Source organism: Hipposideros armiger, unplaced genomic scaffold (genome assembly GCF_001890085.2).
Source record: "Hipposideros armiger isolate ML-2016 unplaced genomic scaffold, ASM189008v1 scaffold_1145, whole genome shotgun sequence".
Taxonomy (NCBI): domain Eukaryota; kingdom Metazoa; phylum Chordata; class Mammalia; order Chiroptera; family Hipposideridae; genus Hipposideros; species Hipposideros armiger.
The window spans coordinates 229,150-245,989 of record NW_017732495.1 but is presented as its reverse complement, the minus strand read 5'-3'; the positions used below and the strand labels follow the sequence as shown (position 1 = coordinate 245,989).

Here is a 16,840-nt window from a genome sequence, read left to right as displayed (position 1 = left end):
GACTTATGTAAATTATTAAATTTTAAAGAGTTCAATGTGTGTTTGTCTGGTTTTGCCAGTGCAGTTTTATTACTTAACTCTACATATTCTCTCTCTAATTCTCATTCTCTAAACTCATTCCTTCAAAACACAATTTCCAAAGTTTTTGCAAATTTGAAAGCAAGGTGAAGTAATTTCTCCGTACTCACGTGCATTTTAATTTTGTTTGGGCAACAGTTAAAATTGGTGTCTTCCATATTTAGTATGCCTTTGCTAATTACTAACTTAGCTTTTAAGTTCCTTAAATGGCAAGTTTTTATACAATGTTTTAAATTCAAAGGCCACTCCTAAAGGAAAGCGGGTTAATTTTGAAGGTTTACTAGTTCCACCAAATGTCTAACAACTACTCTAATAAATGAGAAATTATATATTAATGGAAATTCTAAACTGAAAAATCCCAACCTCTCTTAATTTTTGAGAACTCTATTTTAACTCACAAACGTTAATATTTCTTTGGCTTAAGCTACAGCAAAGTAAACAACTCAAAAGATTTATACAGAGGATTCTGAAATTGTCAGTAACAGTGAAATCTAACAGTAGAGCGCCTGGCTGCTTTAAAACATTCTCCTAACAAGACCTCTCACAAGGGCAGTAGTCTTTGCTCTTAAATGACATTTTTTTAAAATGATGTAATGATTATAGCTAAGAATCTACCAAACTACTGTATAGACAGAATTTGTAGTCAAAACTTACAAGTTGTTTTTTGTTTGTTTTTTTAATGATGGGGGATATAGAAAAGTGTGAGGGCTTTTCTTATGTCTTATTTATATACATTAGCTAGGAATATATGAGTCTATTTTCTTCTCTAAGCTACATTATGGAAGATGATACATATGGACACAATCTTCCATCCTGAGGAACCTTAAGAAGAGGCGGTATCAAACAAGAACACACGTTTACTCTACAGATAAAGGCTAGTGCATAACTGGCCTGAAGGAAAACAAATGCATTTGGAGAGGTGGCTCTACCTGAAAGAAAGAGACGGGAAGATCTGAAGGATTTAATAAATACATCCCCGAAACTCCTGCATGTTTACATGCTGCACTGTTTTGTTTTTAACTTCTTGAAAGAACAGTTCAGGTGCTAACATAAGGGTACAGCATGTGTCTTCTGTAACCTCAAGCAAGGACAGGAGGGCTTGGAAAAAGCGCCTGCTGCCTTGAGTTTTTTCCAGGCTGGTGGCATGGTTTTGGGTCATTCATAAACAGCAGAATCTAAGTTACCTGTATTTCCCTGGCGTGGTACACGATGATCAGACCGAGCAGAATGATCGTGGAGAGACTGATAAGGCATTTCAGAGCTAAGGAATACAGCGAAGCCTGCAACAGTCAGACAAAAGCACTATTAAGAAGCACTTTTAACCATTTTCCATGCCCCCCCCCGCCCCGTCCCCCGGAGGCAGGTCTGTCAGTCGCCCAGCAAGTGGACTTGAACTCTCAGTATGGGGGTTGGGGGGTGCTGTCTTGGCTCTGTGGTCTGTCAGATCACTTAGCCTCGAAGGGGGAAGCAAGACAGCGAGGAAGGCGGATGGCCAAGCAGCGAGGTCGCAGTATCGCAGACCCAAGCGCAGCTCCTAGCTCTGGAAATCGGAGAGGAAGTTATTCCTGAGTTTAAGAGCTTCAGGTTGAAAGGGGCCTCCTAAATCATGAGCACCTGAAGAGGAACAGAGCATGCTTTCCCCACCTGGAATCACTTATTTAATGCGCCCGAATGCGCTTGGCACTCACTGCCTCCAGGACTTTGCGCGCGGAAAGGCTGCCTCTCCAGAGTTCCCTCACGGACTACGGGTGCGCGTCTGAGCCACGCTCGCTGTCCCCGCGGGCACCCCCGATAGTCCGGGGAAAGTTCGCAACTAGCAGGCAGGGAGTTCCCCCAGTTCCCATCCCAATCACTGTGCGGCCTCAGAAAGGTGGACAGGGGTTCAAGCGCATACCTTGTCGTAGGCGCCCCACGACAGCTCGGTCTCGATAACCATGACCACGATGCCGAACATGCCGAAGATGAGCGCGTAGTCGCTGAGCCGCTTGCGCTTCTCGAACAGGGCGCGCCGGTGGCCCAGTTTGTAGCCGATGTTCTGGTTCTTCTTTTTGCTGGACTTGGTGCCACTGCTGCTGCCGTGCCCGCTGCCGCTGCCTCCGCCGCCGCCTCCAGTGCTGCCTCCGCCGCCGGCTCCGTAGAGCGCCAGGTTATTGGAGTTGTTGTGCTCCGGCTTAGACACCACGATCTCCGGGGCTGAGGATGAAGCGGCGGCGGCGGCTGCAGACGGGGAGGACGCGCCACCACCTCCTCCGACGGACGCGGGGGGCTGTAAGGGCTGCGCCTCCGAGTCTATCTCGTGCAGGTTCCGACGGGACGCGCTCAAGTTGCTCAGCGGCCGCATAACGCCGCCGTTGTACCTGCAGCTACTCATGGCTATTTCGGTGAAGGGGTTGCTCTCGCGGCGTGCCTGGGGCTGGTGGTGCTGGTGGTGCGTCGCGTGCGAGTGGTGATGGTGGTGCGAGAGCGAGGGCCCAGAGCCCAGACTTCCGAGGCTGCCCGTGGGACTGGCGGCGGGCTGCAGGCTGTGGCACTGGTGGTACTGGGAGGCGGACGCCGGTTGCTGCGCGTACTGCTGCCGGAGCGCACTGGCATGGCTGGACGGCGTCAGCTCACTCACATTGAGCTGGCTGCCCCGGCGCGACGAGCAGCAGCAGCAGCACGACGAGCCCGAAAGTGGCGAGGAGGTGCGGGTCCGGAAGGCGCCACCGGGCGAGGAGGTGCGGAGCAGCAGGGACAGGTTATCCCCCGCCCCCGCCACGGGGGCACCGGAGGAGGCGCAGCTGTTGCACCGGAGGCATGGGCTGCTGCCGCCGCTGCCCGGCTGCTGGTGCGCCAGGTGCGGGTGGTGATGAGGGTGCGGGAGGGGCGCGAAGGGCGGGCACGGCTTATCCTGGCTCTGTTGCTGCTGCTGGCAATGCAGGTGTGAGGAGCGCGGCGGCGGTGGCTGCTCTGAGAAGAAGCCGCGCTGGAACTGCAATGGGGTTTCCATGTCAGGGCTGTTAAAGCTGCAGGGAGACCAGGCGGTGGTGCACCCTGCGCAATGCGTTATGGTCGGGAGCGGGGACTCCTGCTGCTGGTGCGAGGAAGGGCCCATGCCGGCTCCGGTAGAATCCAGGCGGCGAGTCCGATTGGTTGGACGCACCAAAACAATGGGCATGACATCACCTGCAGGGACCAAGACGGAGTTTGCGGCGCGCGGCTTAGGGGAGCATGTGTGTGAGAGAGGGAAAGATGGGGAGGAGGATCTGCAGGGTGAAAACCCTGTCGTGCGCAGGTCAGGATGAGGGCGGGGGTCCAACTACTGATTGGGAGCACCCGGGACCACCACCAAGGGTGGGAAGCCCCCAGGCTGTGCAGTCGGACTGCACAGGGAGGGGAAAAGAATGGAGCGTCCCTTCCTCCAGTGCAACGTCCCCCACTAATTAGTGCCGGACGCACACCTGCTCTGGGTACTGCAGCACGTTTGCCCCCCTCCCCCCCCCCCAGCAATGGGGTAGGCACGGGGACAGCTCGGAACCCGGGCCACTCCTCCGCCCGCATGCACGGCCGGGTAGGGCTGCAGAACGGCAGCCCCTCAGCCCACCTTTCCCTAATCGTCTTGTGGAGTGGGCTGCGGGCTGCCAGCCAAATAACTGCGGGGGACACACCCGCTTTGGAGAGAAAAAGTTTGGCGACTGGCTACAAAAATCCAGCAGGGCTTGGGTAGAACCCCGGGGCCTGAGCCCACGTTTCGCTGCTGCGAGATTAGAGTGAATTGTGCGGATCTTCCCTCTCCGCTTGGCTCGGGAGCCGCCAAGTCGGAAATGCCTACGCGGAGCTCTTGCCCGAGAGCGCTGTGGCTCGGGTAGGGTTAACTGCCTTGGCACCCGGGCTGGGGGAGGATGGGGGCGGGGCCGGAGAAGGGGATCCCCGCCGTCCGCGGGAGGAGCCGGCGCGGGCTTCCCGGGTCCCCCTGGCGGGGGCGGAGGGCTTTCCCCGCTACCGCCCGCTTACATTTGCGCTTTCTGCGGAACATGAGGGGCTGGCGCCCCTGGCCGCCCAGTCCCCGGCTTCTGCGCTTAGGCCCTCTGGCCGCCCCAGTGGGTAGGTCAGTCCGTAGGCTTTTCTAGCTGTAGAGAAACGGCTTGCTTGAGGGTCAGGGGCCTGTTCAGCGACAGCCGGCAGCCAGCTCCTTTTCTGTTCGTCTTCTTCCTCCCCACCTGCATTACAGACACAAAGCAAAGGCGGGTCACAGATGCGCAAACACCAAACGTCTTCTTTGCCTGGCTCTCGCTGCGGAGCCTGGTGGGAGAGGGGCATGGCGCGTGCTGATCCTCACACCCGTAGTCAAACCCTGGCTGGAAACTACCAATAATGCTAATAAATGAATAATAGCTGCCCCGAGGACAGTGCTGGATTTTTGCTAGAGTTGGGCATAATAATTATTGTACTCTTTAATAAACCAATAAAAATTGCATTTTGTGTTTCATAAATTTCCTGTGATACGTTTTTTTAAGGATGTACCAACACAAAGCGGTAGCGGACCCTTTCGAGGGTTCTTTGTTACTGCTCCATCTTAAGTCTTTATGGTTTGTATTTCTTTGTAAATTGAAATCCCCATCTCTCCAAAAGAAAATGAAAGAAATCGGCCATTTGAATATCTGTTTCCATTTTAAGTTGTGATTTGAAAGCACGATATTTATGATAGTGTTATAATGAATTAGACAGACCAAGAAATGAGAGTGAAATCGGATCACTCTCATTAGGTAATTGGAATTCTCATATGGATCCAATTTCCTGATAGTCTTCTACTCGGCAGCTGCCCTAAAGTTGCTTACCAGGTACCTGCTCCTAACAGAGTGTGTGCTTTCAATGCCATGGAGTGAATAATTCATTTTAGGGTATCCTTTGGACATGGATTAAACAATTTTAATGTTTTGTACATGCAAGTAAACAGATCCAGAATGAAAAAAAGGAGAGGGTTGCTTACAGTTCCACAGTCCTCGACTTGACATAATGAATAATGTCAAAATTTGCATTTCTCAAAAGTCTTGGTCAAGAATAGAGTTTGAATGGCTGAAAATTGGAGACAGTATTTTACTTTTATACTCTACTATGAATTTTGGCAATTCAAGAAAACTTGTTTAGAATTATGAAACTCATTGAATCTTTGGGGTGGCTGAGTAGATATTTCATGTATTGTGTGGTGAGCAAGACTATTCAAAACAATTCTGAGTAATTTGGGATCACAATGAAAGCTTCCAAGTTAAGTTATTCACCTGCTGTGAAACAAAATCCAACTCAAAATCCATCACATTTATTTTCAATTTATAACAAATTATACAGCCGTCTTCTACTTGCTCTATGAAGCCGAGTGAGTTAAAAAGTTTGATTTACCCTTACAAATCTAAATACTTCAAAGTGGTATCATGATAATTAACCCTTCATAAATTTAGATGAAAGATTACACAGACCACCCCTCCCAAATATCACAATATTTGTTACCAGTATTAAATTAGGTATAAGGTTCTAGAGCTACTAAAATATCCTAAGAAACCTAATGGATGCATCCTCTGTATCAAACTGACTTTCTCAAATTGCAAATTCAAGGCTTCCAAAAGAGAGGTTCCATACACAAAATGACAGGAAACATACTGTATCTTTTGCCATGTATATCTCTATGCCTTAGTGTGGGATTAGGTGATAGTGCCATTAATCACGTAGAAACAAAGAGTGTTTACTGAGATTTATGGCAATGATGTATGAGGTTCCCTTGGTCACAAAGGGGGCTTCGGGGAGGATGGGATGCACAAGGTAAGAAAGAAATGGAGCTGTGAACCACAGCATGAGGAGCTGTCAGAATATCAAAACTCAGATGAACAATGCTTCCGCCTAGTCAGTATCTTGAAAATGCTCATGAAATAATATAATAAAGTGAAACCAGCTGTGATTGGAGAGAGAGTAGCAAGTCAATCAGATATTTATCATCTTTCTGTCTTAAGGAATCATGTGATCACACACATTCAAAAAAAATCTTGCTAATAAACGTCTATAGTTGGAGTGTGATAATCCTCTATTAATATAATGATGAAAAAGCACAAGATGTCCCAACAATTTTATTTCATTTTTTGTCTGAATCCTAACTTTATTGTTTGGGGCATCTAACATTACTGGGTTATGGCAGCAGCACATTTAAAAAGTTGTTATTTTCATCATTCCTCTTTTCTTTATAAAATTAACAAATGAATTTTGAGCTTATAGATGAACTTTAAAAATATGTATACCATAGTTTTGCTTTTTTCCACATATAGGATTGTAGAGACATGTAACAAGTTAAGCAATTAAAGCAACAAAAAATATTCTTCCATGTGGATAGTCGTTTGTGGGACTTATATTTGTGACAGTGAGGAGGGAAGGAGAGAGGGAGGGAATGAAGCAAGTTTAAAGGAAAGGTCACAAAACAAGGGCCTGTATCCTCCAATGATAAGCTTTTGGAAAATTACATTTGCTTCTCTTTCTGCCAGTAAGATATACAAGTGCTAGAATTTCTCTAGTTTAACACCAGAGGTCCTACTCATCCACAAAATGCATTTAAAAAGAATCAAATACCTTTATTTCTACCAATACATATATTGTAAATGCCTTTTTTTTCTTATAGACTAGAACAATAGCTTTCCTATATTTGTTGTATTTCAAACTGGTGAACATGCAAATACACATAACACCCCCCCACACCACCACCACCCACAACACATACACACACTTAACAATGGTCTTAGAAGAATGATTTTCCTAGACCAAAGAAGCTTGAGGAAAAGCTTCAGTTGTTTGCACTCCGATCTTTTCTTTTATTCAGATTTATATTATGCCGTTATTTATAATTCTCTTTTTTTAAAATAAGATTTATTTTTGCTATCATTTTTGTTCCTTAAAAAGCAGGACTCTCTTGAATTAGATGTTTCGGGTCTATTTCCGAAGGCAGCCTGAGTAGTTGGGGCAGGGGTCCAGGGCCTCTGTTTCTCATAATACATTTACAAAGCCAATGTCTTTCTGAGATTTTCTTTTTTTCTTTGCCTGGGTGAATAAATTATTCAGTGGTGCCAAACACAGAGGATGTGATAAGACACACTCTCTGGACTAAGTTTGCTTAGTGGTAAATGCAAATGGGAATCAGGGTACCATCAGAGTTGTTTTCTTAGTACAGTATCAATTCCATGTTGCCTGAAACATAACAATTAAAAGGCCATAAAACCACTGTTATTCTTAAACCACGCATTGTCCTTGCTTCATATAAAATGTACTACATTTAAAGAAAACATTAGAATAATAATTATTACATGCGTTCTTTACATTTCTGCATTATGATTAGAAAGTGTCAAGACCCGAATGAGATTACTGATGATATTCTTTTTATTTTTTAGCAATATCACTATCATTCAGGGACTAATTATTATGTTGGGGCCTATTCATTAACTTCATTAACTTTCCAAATGTTTCCTACTCTTATCCTCCTCTCCTGCCATTTCTCAGCTAATTAGCATATCTATAAAAGTCTCAGCAATGATAGCAAAAAAGGTAGAAATTCTACTAGTTTTGCTAGAAGTGAACTGTTACATAATGAAATAGGTGGCTAGATTGAAATTATTGACTATGATAAGTCTTTTAAAAATATCTCTGGATTTCATAGACAAATATCTCTTGGCAGCTAGAATCACACATCCAAATCTAGAAAGTCATTAAAAAAGAAAGAAAAAAGAAAAACTTAGTGGACAGCATAGTTTGGCTTATACAGCAGTTTCTCGTGTATAATTTTATCTGCATCTCATAAGAACCCATATGGAAGGTAGGAAAAGTTGATTTATCATCTTCATTTTACAGGTAAGGATAATGCTTGAGATGCAGTGCCTGGGCTACCCCAGTTTACATAGCTAGTGAGTAACAACAAGAAGCCAGATTTCAAATCCAGTCTTCTGATGCTGTCTGGTGAGTCTGTGTATCATTCTCCTGGCCTTTCCTCCATAGCAGAAGAATAACCTATTAACTCTACTTATATAGACTTGTACTTCACTAGTATCCCAGGATGGACAGTGGTGGCTTATAATAACAATTCACTGCCTCTGAATTGCCTCACAGACTTTCCCTCATTGGCGTAATTGGAATTCTGTGATCCTTAACCATTGTCCTCTTGTCGACTTAATTTGATCAACAGAATAATCTATAAGGATCTAATCTATAATAATCTGCAAGTGTGAATGAAATGGCAGCGCTGTAATCATGCAGGTCCAAGGCGCCTAATTAAAAAGTATTAAAGAAAATATACATCTTGATTGATTAACACAGTTTTCTGCCTACTTTGCTGGCAGCCTAGACGTTCCTTAATTTTGGCAATGTCCATAGTAAAAGCTGAAGGCCAATGAAGTGTATGTACTTGTATTGACACTCACTGTGTCCATTTTTATGTTTTTACGTAATAAGGGAGAAGGAACAGACTCAAGTTCCTTGCCCTGTGGCTTAGAAGAACTTGTCTGCAGTCCTTCAGGGGTCCAGCCTGACTCCTCCGTTCCTCTGTGCTCTGGCACAGGTGTTCTCTCATTGTTTCTCCCTTTATGCCAATGAGTGAGTGAACTAGAGTAAAGAAGCCAGCCTGTGTGCCCCAAAGAGAAGCTCCTGTGTCTCAAAGCTGGGGTCAAGAGTTAACAAAAGTGGGACCACAGATATGCAAAACCATCCCTAAATACTGAGGTCAAATCTATCACTTGGTGATCCCAAAATGTCCATGGTTGCTCAGTACCAAACATAATGAGGCCACAAAAGTTCTCAAAGGTCTATTTTCCCTCTGAAATCCAATGTATTTTCCCATCATTTTTTCCTCTCTTACAGGATTAGGGCACACAATGCATTATCTCTTTTTCTGTTAATTCCATTTTCATGTGGTACTCTTCAACCCTCAATGTTTTCCTTTTTTTTTTTTTCCCCATCTCTTGGCAAACAGGCTCAGGGAATCTATCACCCTTTGTCTATCTTTATATTATCGTCTCCCTATCTGGAACTATGTGTAAATCTCCATTCCCAAATAATTGCATTAGGGCAAGGGGAGAGTTGGTGCCCACTCATATAAAGAAAAAGAACCACATTTTTCTAAGTTGAATTAAACATAACATTGTCATCAACAACAAACACTTCAAATGCTAATAAATCTTCAAGGTTTGTATATTTATCCTCATCTAATACACCAAGTTTTTCCTAAAAATGACTTTTATTCGTTGTTGTTGTAATTTATGGCTGTAAAATTCAGCACTCTTTCTCTACTGTTTTAATTACTAATGTATGTACAATAGTCATCCATATGATAATGATATAAATGATACAATATATCAAGAAAAAAGCACAACAGATATATTGCAGACAGATATAATGACAAAAAAACTCTATTTGATACAGTGCTTTGCCCTTGCTACTTAGGATGAATACGTCTCAAAATATTTTAATGAATTAAAACTATTAAATACTGTCATTCGCAATTCAAGTTCTCTTAACAAGGAGTATTTCTAGGCTCATATAACTGAAAAGATCATAATTAGGGAAGATTTCAATGTGGTTGGATTCAGAGGTTAAGACATCATCAGAGTTCCAGGGCTTTCCTTAGATATTTTCCTGTCATTGTCCTCCGTCATAAATACTGGCTTATTCCTCAGGTCACTTGACCCTGTGATGGGAAACATGGCTGTAGCAGTTCTAGGCTTCACATGCACACCCACATCATTCAGAGGGGAGCAGACACCCCCTGCTCCACCATTCTAAACAACTCTCTTGACTTCTCTATTGAACCAGCTTTGTTCACATACTCATCCCTGAACCATACTTAAAGAATGGTTAAAGGGAGAGGTGATAGTAATGACTCATCAAACAGAGAATACCAATCAAGAGACAGAAATTACTTAAAAGAATCAAATGGAAAATCTGGAGTTGAAAAGTATAATAGCCTAAAGGAAAAATTAACTAGAAGGGCTCAATAAAGTTGAGCTGGCAGGAAAACAAATCATTGACTTTTAGGACATCACAAGAAAACTACAGACTGATATTATTTATGAATATAGATATCAAAATCCTCAACAAAATACAATCAAACTGAATACAGCAACACATAAAAATTATTATATATTGGGTTGTGGGAAAAGTCATGATGCATTTTTGCAACAGAAAACAGAGAAAAAATACGTCATGACTTTTCCAACAGCCCAATACATACTATGACAAAGTGGGGTTTATCATAGGAATGTAAGGCTAGTTTAACATCTAAAAATCAATTTGTATCATACAGAAAATCAAGAGAATCAAGGACAAAAACTATAATCATGTCAATAGACACACACACAAAAAATTTGGCAAAATTCAAAGCACTTTCATGATAAACACAGCCAACAAACTAGAAATAGAAGGTTTTTTTCTGAACCCAATAAAAGGCATCTATGAAAAATTCATGGCTAACATTACAGTTACTGACGAAAGGCTATATGTTCTTCTAAGATCAGAAACAAGACAATAGTTGTTTTGGTTTCTATTAAATATTGTACTGAAAGTTCTAGCCTGTGCAATTAGACAAACAAAAGAAATAAAAAGTATCCAGATGGAAAAAAAGATGTAGAACTATCTCAATTCATAGGTGATATGATTTGGTATCTAGAAAATTCTGAGGCATCTACTCAAATATTATTAGAATTAATAAGTTCAGCAGATTTCTGGATAGAAGATTAATATTTTTAAAAAACCAACTGTATTTCTCTACATTAGCAACGAGCAATTTAAAAATGAAATTAAAAAACAATTCCATGTGCAATACAGTAAAAAAATATTTAGAACTATATCAACAAAAATGTGAAACTTACACACGAACAAGTATTCTTGAAACTAAAGAAGTCCTAAATAAATGGAGAAGTATCATCTGTTCATGAAACAGAACATTTAATACTGTGAAGATATCAATATACCCCAAATTGATCTACTGATTCTGTCAAATCCTTATCAAAATTCAAGAGGACTGTTGTCAGAAATTGACAAACTGACCCTAAAATTCATATGGAAATGCAAGTAGCCCAGAATAGCCAAAACCATCTTGGAAAAGAAGAACATAGTTGAAGGACTCACATTTGTGGAATAAAAACTTACTACAAAGCTGCAGTAATCAAGATAGTGTGTAATAGAATAAGGATAGATATATAGATAAATGGAACAGAATCGAGAGTCCAGAAATAATATTTGCCTTTGTATTTATGGTAAATTGATTTTTGACAAAGGTATCAAGATAATTCAACGGGGATAGGCTAGTCTTTTCAACAAATGGTGCTAGGGAAACTGGATATCCACATGTAAAAAAGACTAACTTGGGGTGGGGGGGGTCACTGGTTAGCTCAGTTGATTGAAGAGTGGTGCTGATAGCACCAGGGTTGCCCGTTCAATCCAGGCATGGGCCACTGTGAGCTGCGCCCTCCCTGAGACAGTCAAATATGCTACTATAGCATGAAAGCAATGTGTAACCAATGACCATGGCTGTTCCCCAATAAAGTTAAAAAAATGACCATGGCTGTTCCCCAATAAAGTTAAAAAAAACCCCAAAAACTAACTTGGATCCCTTCCTTACACCAAACACAGAAATTAATTCAAAATGGATTCAAGACTTAAATGTAAAACAAAACAATGTAAAACTCCTAAAAGAAAGCATATGGGTGAGTCACTGTGACTTTGGATCAGACAATACTTTCTTAGATATGACAGTAAAAGCGTAAGCTGCAAAAGAAAATAGCTGTGTCAGACTTCATCAAAATTAAAGCTTTTGTGCCTCAAAGGACACAAACAGGAGAGTGAAAAAACAATCTAGAGTGGGAGAAAATATTTGCAAATCATAGATATGAAAAGGGACTTGTAACTAGACCATAAAACAAAACAACTCCTTCAACTCAATAATAAAAAGAATAAATTATCCAAAGGCAGAGTTTCTGAATAGACATTTCTTCAAAGAAGATATAAAAATAACCAATAAACACATGAAACAAATGTACAACATCATTAGCCACTAGGGAAATGCAAATCAAAATTATAGTTAGACACCACTTCACACACTCTAGAATGCCTACAATCAAAGAGACAGACAATAACAAATGTTGGAAAAGATGTGGCGAAATTTGAACCCCAATACATTGCTGGTGGCAATGTTAAAATGGTTCAGCTGCTTTTGAAAACATTTTGGCAGTTTCTCTGAATATTAAATGTAAAGTTCACACATTACCCATCAATTCTACTCCTAGGAAACAATTCAAATGTCCATTAACTGCTAAATATATAAATAAAATGTGGTAAAATCTTACAATGGAATATTATTCATCAATAAAAAGAAATAAAGTCTAATACATGCTACACCATGGAGGAAGCTTGAAAACATGTGAAGGAAAGCCAGTCACAAAAGACCACATGCTGTATGATTCCATCTGTAGGAAATGTCCAGAATAGACAAAGCTATGAACGAAAAGTTACATTAGTGGTTGTCTTGAGCAGGTGGGAGGCTGGGGGAGGGCAGTAAATGAGGAAACAATGTTATTGGGTACAGTGTTTCTTTTTGGTGTGATGAAAATATTTTAAAATTAGATTGTGATCATGGTCACACAATTGTAGGTATATACTAAAATTCATTGCTTTGTACACTTTAAAAGGGTGAAATATATAGTATGTGAATTATATATATATATATCAAGAAAATTGTTAAGAGCTGATGAGAGAAATCACCAACCAAAACTGAACACTAAGATGAAAGTACAAGTAACAGTGAATATTGGTGAGGCAACATTTGATCTATAAGATTAGGAAACGGCACAAATAAGCTTTCCTAGGTGGCTTAAGTGAGTATTATCTATGCATTTTAATGCATTTGAGGATTCAAGAGTTTTTTTCTGTGAGATACTGTCCAGATGCCTTGTAAATCCCAACATTATCATGAGTCAATGAATATCCTAACAAGAATCTCAACAGAAGACTGAGCTGTGGCATTTTTATTTTAATTGCGGAATGTAGATTTCTCTTACTGACATGTATGTAACAGACCAGGTATATTTTGCACTGAATTCTACAGTTAAAAATCATTCTTATCAAATGATCCTAACAGTTGGCATAATGGAACTCGGACTAAAGCATTCTCTGAAGATGACTGGTAATGGTTCCTCACGTCCATTAACAAATTTCCTCTGAATATCTTAGCTCTATCACTCTTCAGCAGCTCAGGCATATACTTACAGCATGGTGACATGGAAGTCTTTTCTAAGAGGTTACCAGTGGCAGCTTTGGAAGTACTGTAGACGCTCTCAGTACTGAGGGCTGGTAGTAATACACACTCCACAACCAGCCCACAGCATGTACTTCCCTGTTGGAAGCACACATCTGAAAGAACTCAGCAGTCAAGAAGTCACAGCACAAGGCAGGTACTGTGTAGGTGGCAGGGGTCTTATTTGATATTGACAAGTGACGGTAGCACCAAGATTAGACTCACTTCAAAAGAGAAACCAAAGGAGTCGGGCCATTTTATGAAAACTGAGATGGGCATGATATCCGAGGAATGCAAAGTTTCTGAACATTTCCCCTTTTATGGGAAAAACTAATTTGCTCATGGAGTTTTTTTGTTGTGTTTTTAGCCAAGATAAAGGTCATGTTTTTGTTTGAATTTACTCAATATTTTGCTAAGAGTAAAAAAAAGTTATTTTATTTTATTTTATTTTTTTTAGTGGTACCAAAGACAATGGAAGATGTAAAAACAGAACATTTTGTTCTTGAAGATAAATTATATGATGTGTACCAAGCCACTGAAATAAGATTGATCAAAAAGTTTCTTCCAGGTTATTAAGCAGTGTTCCAAGATAAAGGACTTACATTTCCTGTTCTAGATTTTAGTATTTTGCTTATCCCCAGATAAGGGCTTTGGAGAACAATAAAGAGAAGGCAGTCTTAAAACTGGGCTTTATCTGTGACTGATAGAATCTGACTTAGTTGATGGAGGGCTACTTTCTTCCTTAGCAGGCCTGAGTGTTGACCTTGTGTATTAAAGCTCCACTCAGAGGAGAGGAGTACAAGTTAGTCTCATGTGGATTTACACAAGATGTGAGCAAGAAAGGGCCTTTCATTTTCTTTTGTCCCTCTGTTTAAGTAGGACAGCAAATAGCAGAAAATAGACCATGTTTGTATGTCTTAGACATAGTCTTTAGGAGGCCCTTATGATCTATTTTTTTCCCTTTGTTTCTTTTCTTAGTTTTTTTTTTTTTTTTTTAGAGGAATCTCTGGATTTTCCTAGGAAGCAGCCTTCAATCTCCCAGGTTTAAGGAGAATCTTGGTTTCATAGTCTTCAGGAGAGATCAGGAAAGGAGAAAAGGATGAAGAAGTATTTCAGATCACTAACTAGAGAGGCCCCAATCATCAGCAGACTGGAAGAGGAAATAGTCAAGAAGAGGAAACATTAGTTCACACTTGAATACAGCAATGAATATAGCACAGATAATGTACCCAAGAAGCTCAGAGAACAAGGCACTTTGTTTCTTTCTCATTCAATTTTTAAAAACTAAGAAAATTGCCTCAAAAAAGTGTTTCAAAACCTCCTAAGCTTTCTTCATGAAGCTTATCTGACTAATCCTTAAAAATACAACTCACTCAATTTAAGAAGCAAAACTGCAGAAGTATCAAAGGATATAATAGTTCTATGATCTTAAGATGGAGGTTTTCCTAAGCGATTGGCTAAAATCAACAGCTATACAGGAAAAGAAAACTGATTTGACTTTATAGCATTATAAAACATCCATAGGGACCAAAACCAAAAAGCTAAGTGCCATATTTAACAGATAAAGGATTCATATCAAGAATAATATCTTTAAAGTCTAAGAAATTGATAACAACAAGGGGAAAAAATCAATGCAGAAAATAAAAAAAAAACTGGATGGAAAAATATTAAAAGGATATGAACAAGCAATTCAAAAAAGATGAAATACAAATGGAAAAAGAAGGGGAAAAAACAGGCTTGAATAATCAAGGAAATTTAAACTGAAACAAGAAATTTTTTTCTCATATACCATAAATAGGAGTATAAATTGGTAAAGCCTATTTGAAAACCATTCTGGCAATACCCATCAATATGCTAAATGTACAACTTTCCACTTAACACATCCACTAAAAATATTTGCACATATGCACAGATATATTTACAATAATGTTCACTGTAGTATGATGCATCAGAGAAAATAAATAAGTAAAATAAAATGCCCATAAAAAAAAACAACACCCTACGATAATGTTTTAAAAGAATGATTAGGACATATGTAGAGAAATGGAATGATCACCAACACTTATCATTAAATAGAACCAAGTGACAGAGCTATTCATACAGCATGATCCAGCAAATAAAAAATTATACGTTTCTATCTACATATAAATTTATAGGAAGGTAACCACCAGGATGGCAGTGGCAAGTGCTGAGGAGTGGGTGTGGCTGTGGGTGTGAAGGATAGCTTTTAGGTGTTGCTTGTTGGGTGAGACTCATACAGTAATACATTTTTAAAAATATAATAAAAAGGGGGGGGCGGCCGAGTGGCTCAGTTTGTTAAGAGCTCACTCAAAAGTGCAAGCTCTGAGCAACAGCGGTTCGATTCCCAGCCTGAGTTGAGCTGCTGCTGAGCTGCCAACAGGTGGCAGGATGGCTCAGCTAAAAAAATATATATATATATATTTTTTTTCTTCCATATATATTTGGAAGAAAGGAAAAAACATCAAACTCGGGCATGTGAACCTACTCTGAGTTCTTTCCTGATCTCGTACGTGCCCAGTTCTGTTACTTCGCAGCACTGTACCAAAGATTCCCCCTCCACTAGCATCAGGCACATGGAAGGTGTCCAACAGGTGTTCATTCAATTAACATGGAGTTCATAAATAAAAAGTGGTTGCTTTAGGGAAAATAGAAAAACCTAGAGGCTACACAAACTTCCAAGACTCAAAGCTTTGTTTCTTTACTTATTGATGTATTAAGTAATTACAAACTCATGGATAGGAATTTAATTGTTTTCTTTGTTTTGTTTTGCTTAATGGAAATGGAACCTTACTGTGGTCTTTTGTCAAGGTTACTCAATACTCTGCATTGGTTGCCCCTTAAGTTCAGATGCTTATTGCCATCCCAGAATTAATTAGGCCTCCAGTGAAGTCTTTCTCTCTCTCTCTCTCTCTTTTTTTTCCAAAATGAAAATGATTGGCGTTGTCTGGGCAAGAGCTATGCCAGAATCAGATTCCAGGTATCTGATTTTTAAGAACTGCAGACTGGGCTCAGTTTTACCAATGAATTAGCTATTTACTTTTTGGATGTAAGTGAACTTTTGGCTATTTGGCAAACTAGCATAACAACTTCCTAAATTTTGCTATAAATATTATAGTTAATTGCATTTAACTCTCTGGAACTATTTCATCTATCACTGGTTAAGCGGGAGATGGAGGTGGTTGTGATCATGTGGCAACAGTTTTTCTGTAGAGTTAAAAATCTTAAGCATTTATTTTTATGTGGACAGCAAGTACAAAAGATATCTTCTTTTTTTTGTATAATCTATGTTACAAGAGAACTATGGGCAATAAAACACACCCCATTAGCTTTTCAGGAAATAGACAAATAAAAACACAGACATCAAAGCAAGAAAGTTTTAAAGAAAATAAGATATGAGGTAAAATTGATAGTTCAGGGAGCTAAAAATAATAAGGCCACATAAAATATCTTCTG

The 16,840-nt window shown here is 40.4% G+C and overlaps 1 protein-coding gene across 1 annotated transcript in view; it reads right to left on the bottom strand.

Moving 5' to 3' along the window:
* KCNN2 (potassium calcium-activated channel subfamily N member 2) overlaps positions 1–16,840 on the bottom strand; it is a gene marked incomplete at its 3' end in the record, with an annotated part of 243,353 nt that overhangs the window by 110,807 nt on the left and 115,706 nt on the right. Inside the window, exons 2-4 of the mRNA XM_019632454.1 lie at positions 4,072–4,277; positions 1,973–3,243; positions 1,263–1,358 (exon numbers count right to left, since the gene is read on the bottom strand). Coding sequence (XP_019487999.1) covers positions 1,263–1,358; positions 1,973–3,243; positions 4,072–4,093 — 1,389 coding nt within the window. The remainder of the gene's footprint in view (positions 1–1,262; positions 1,359–1,972; positions 3,244–4,071; positions 4,278–16,840) is intronic.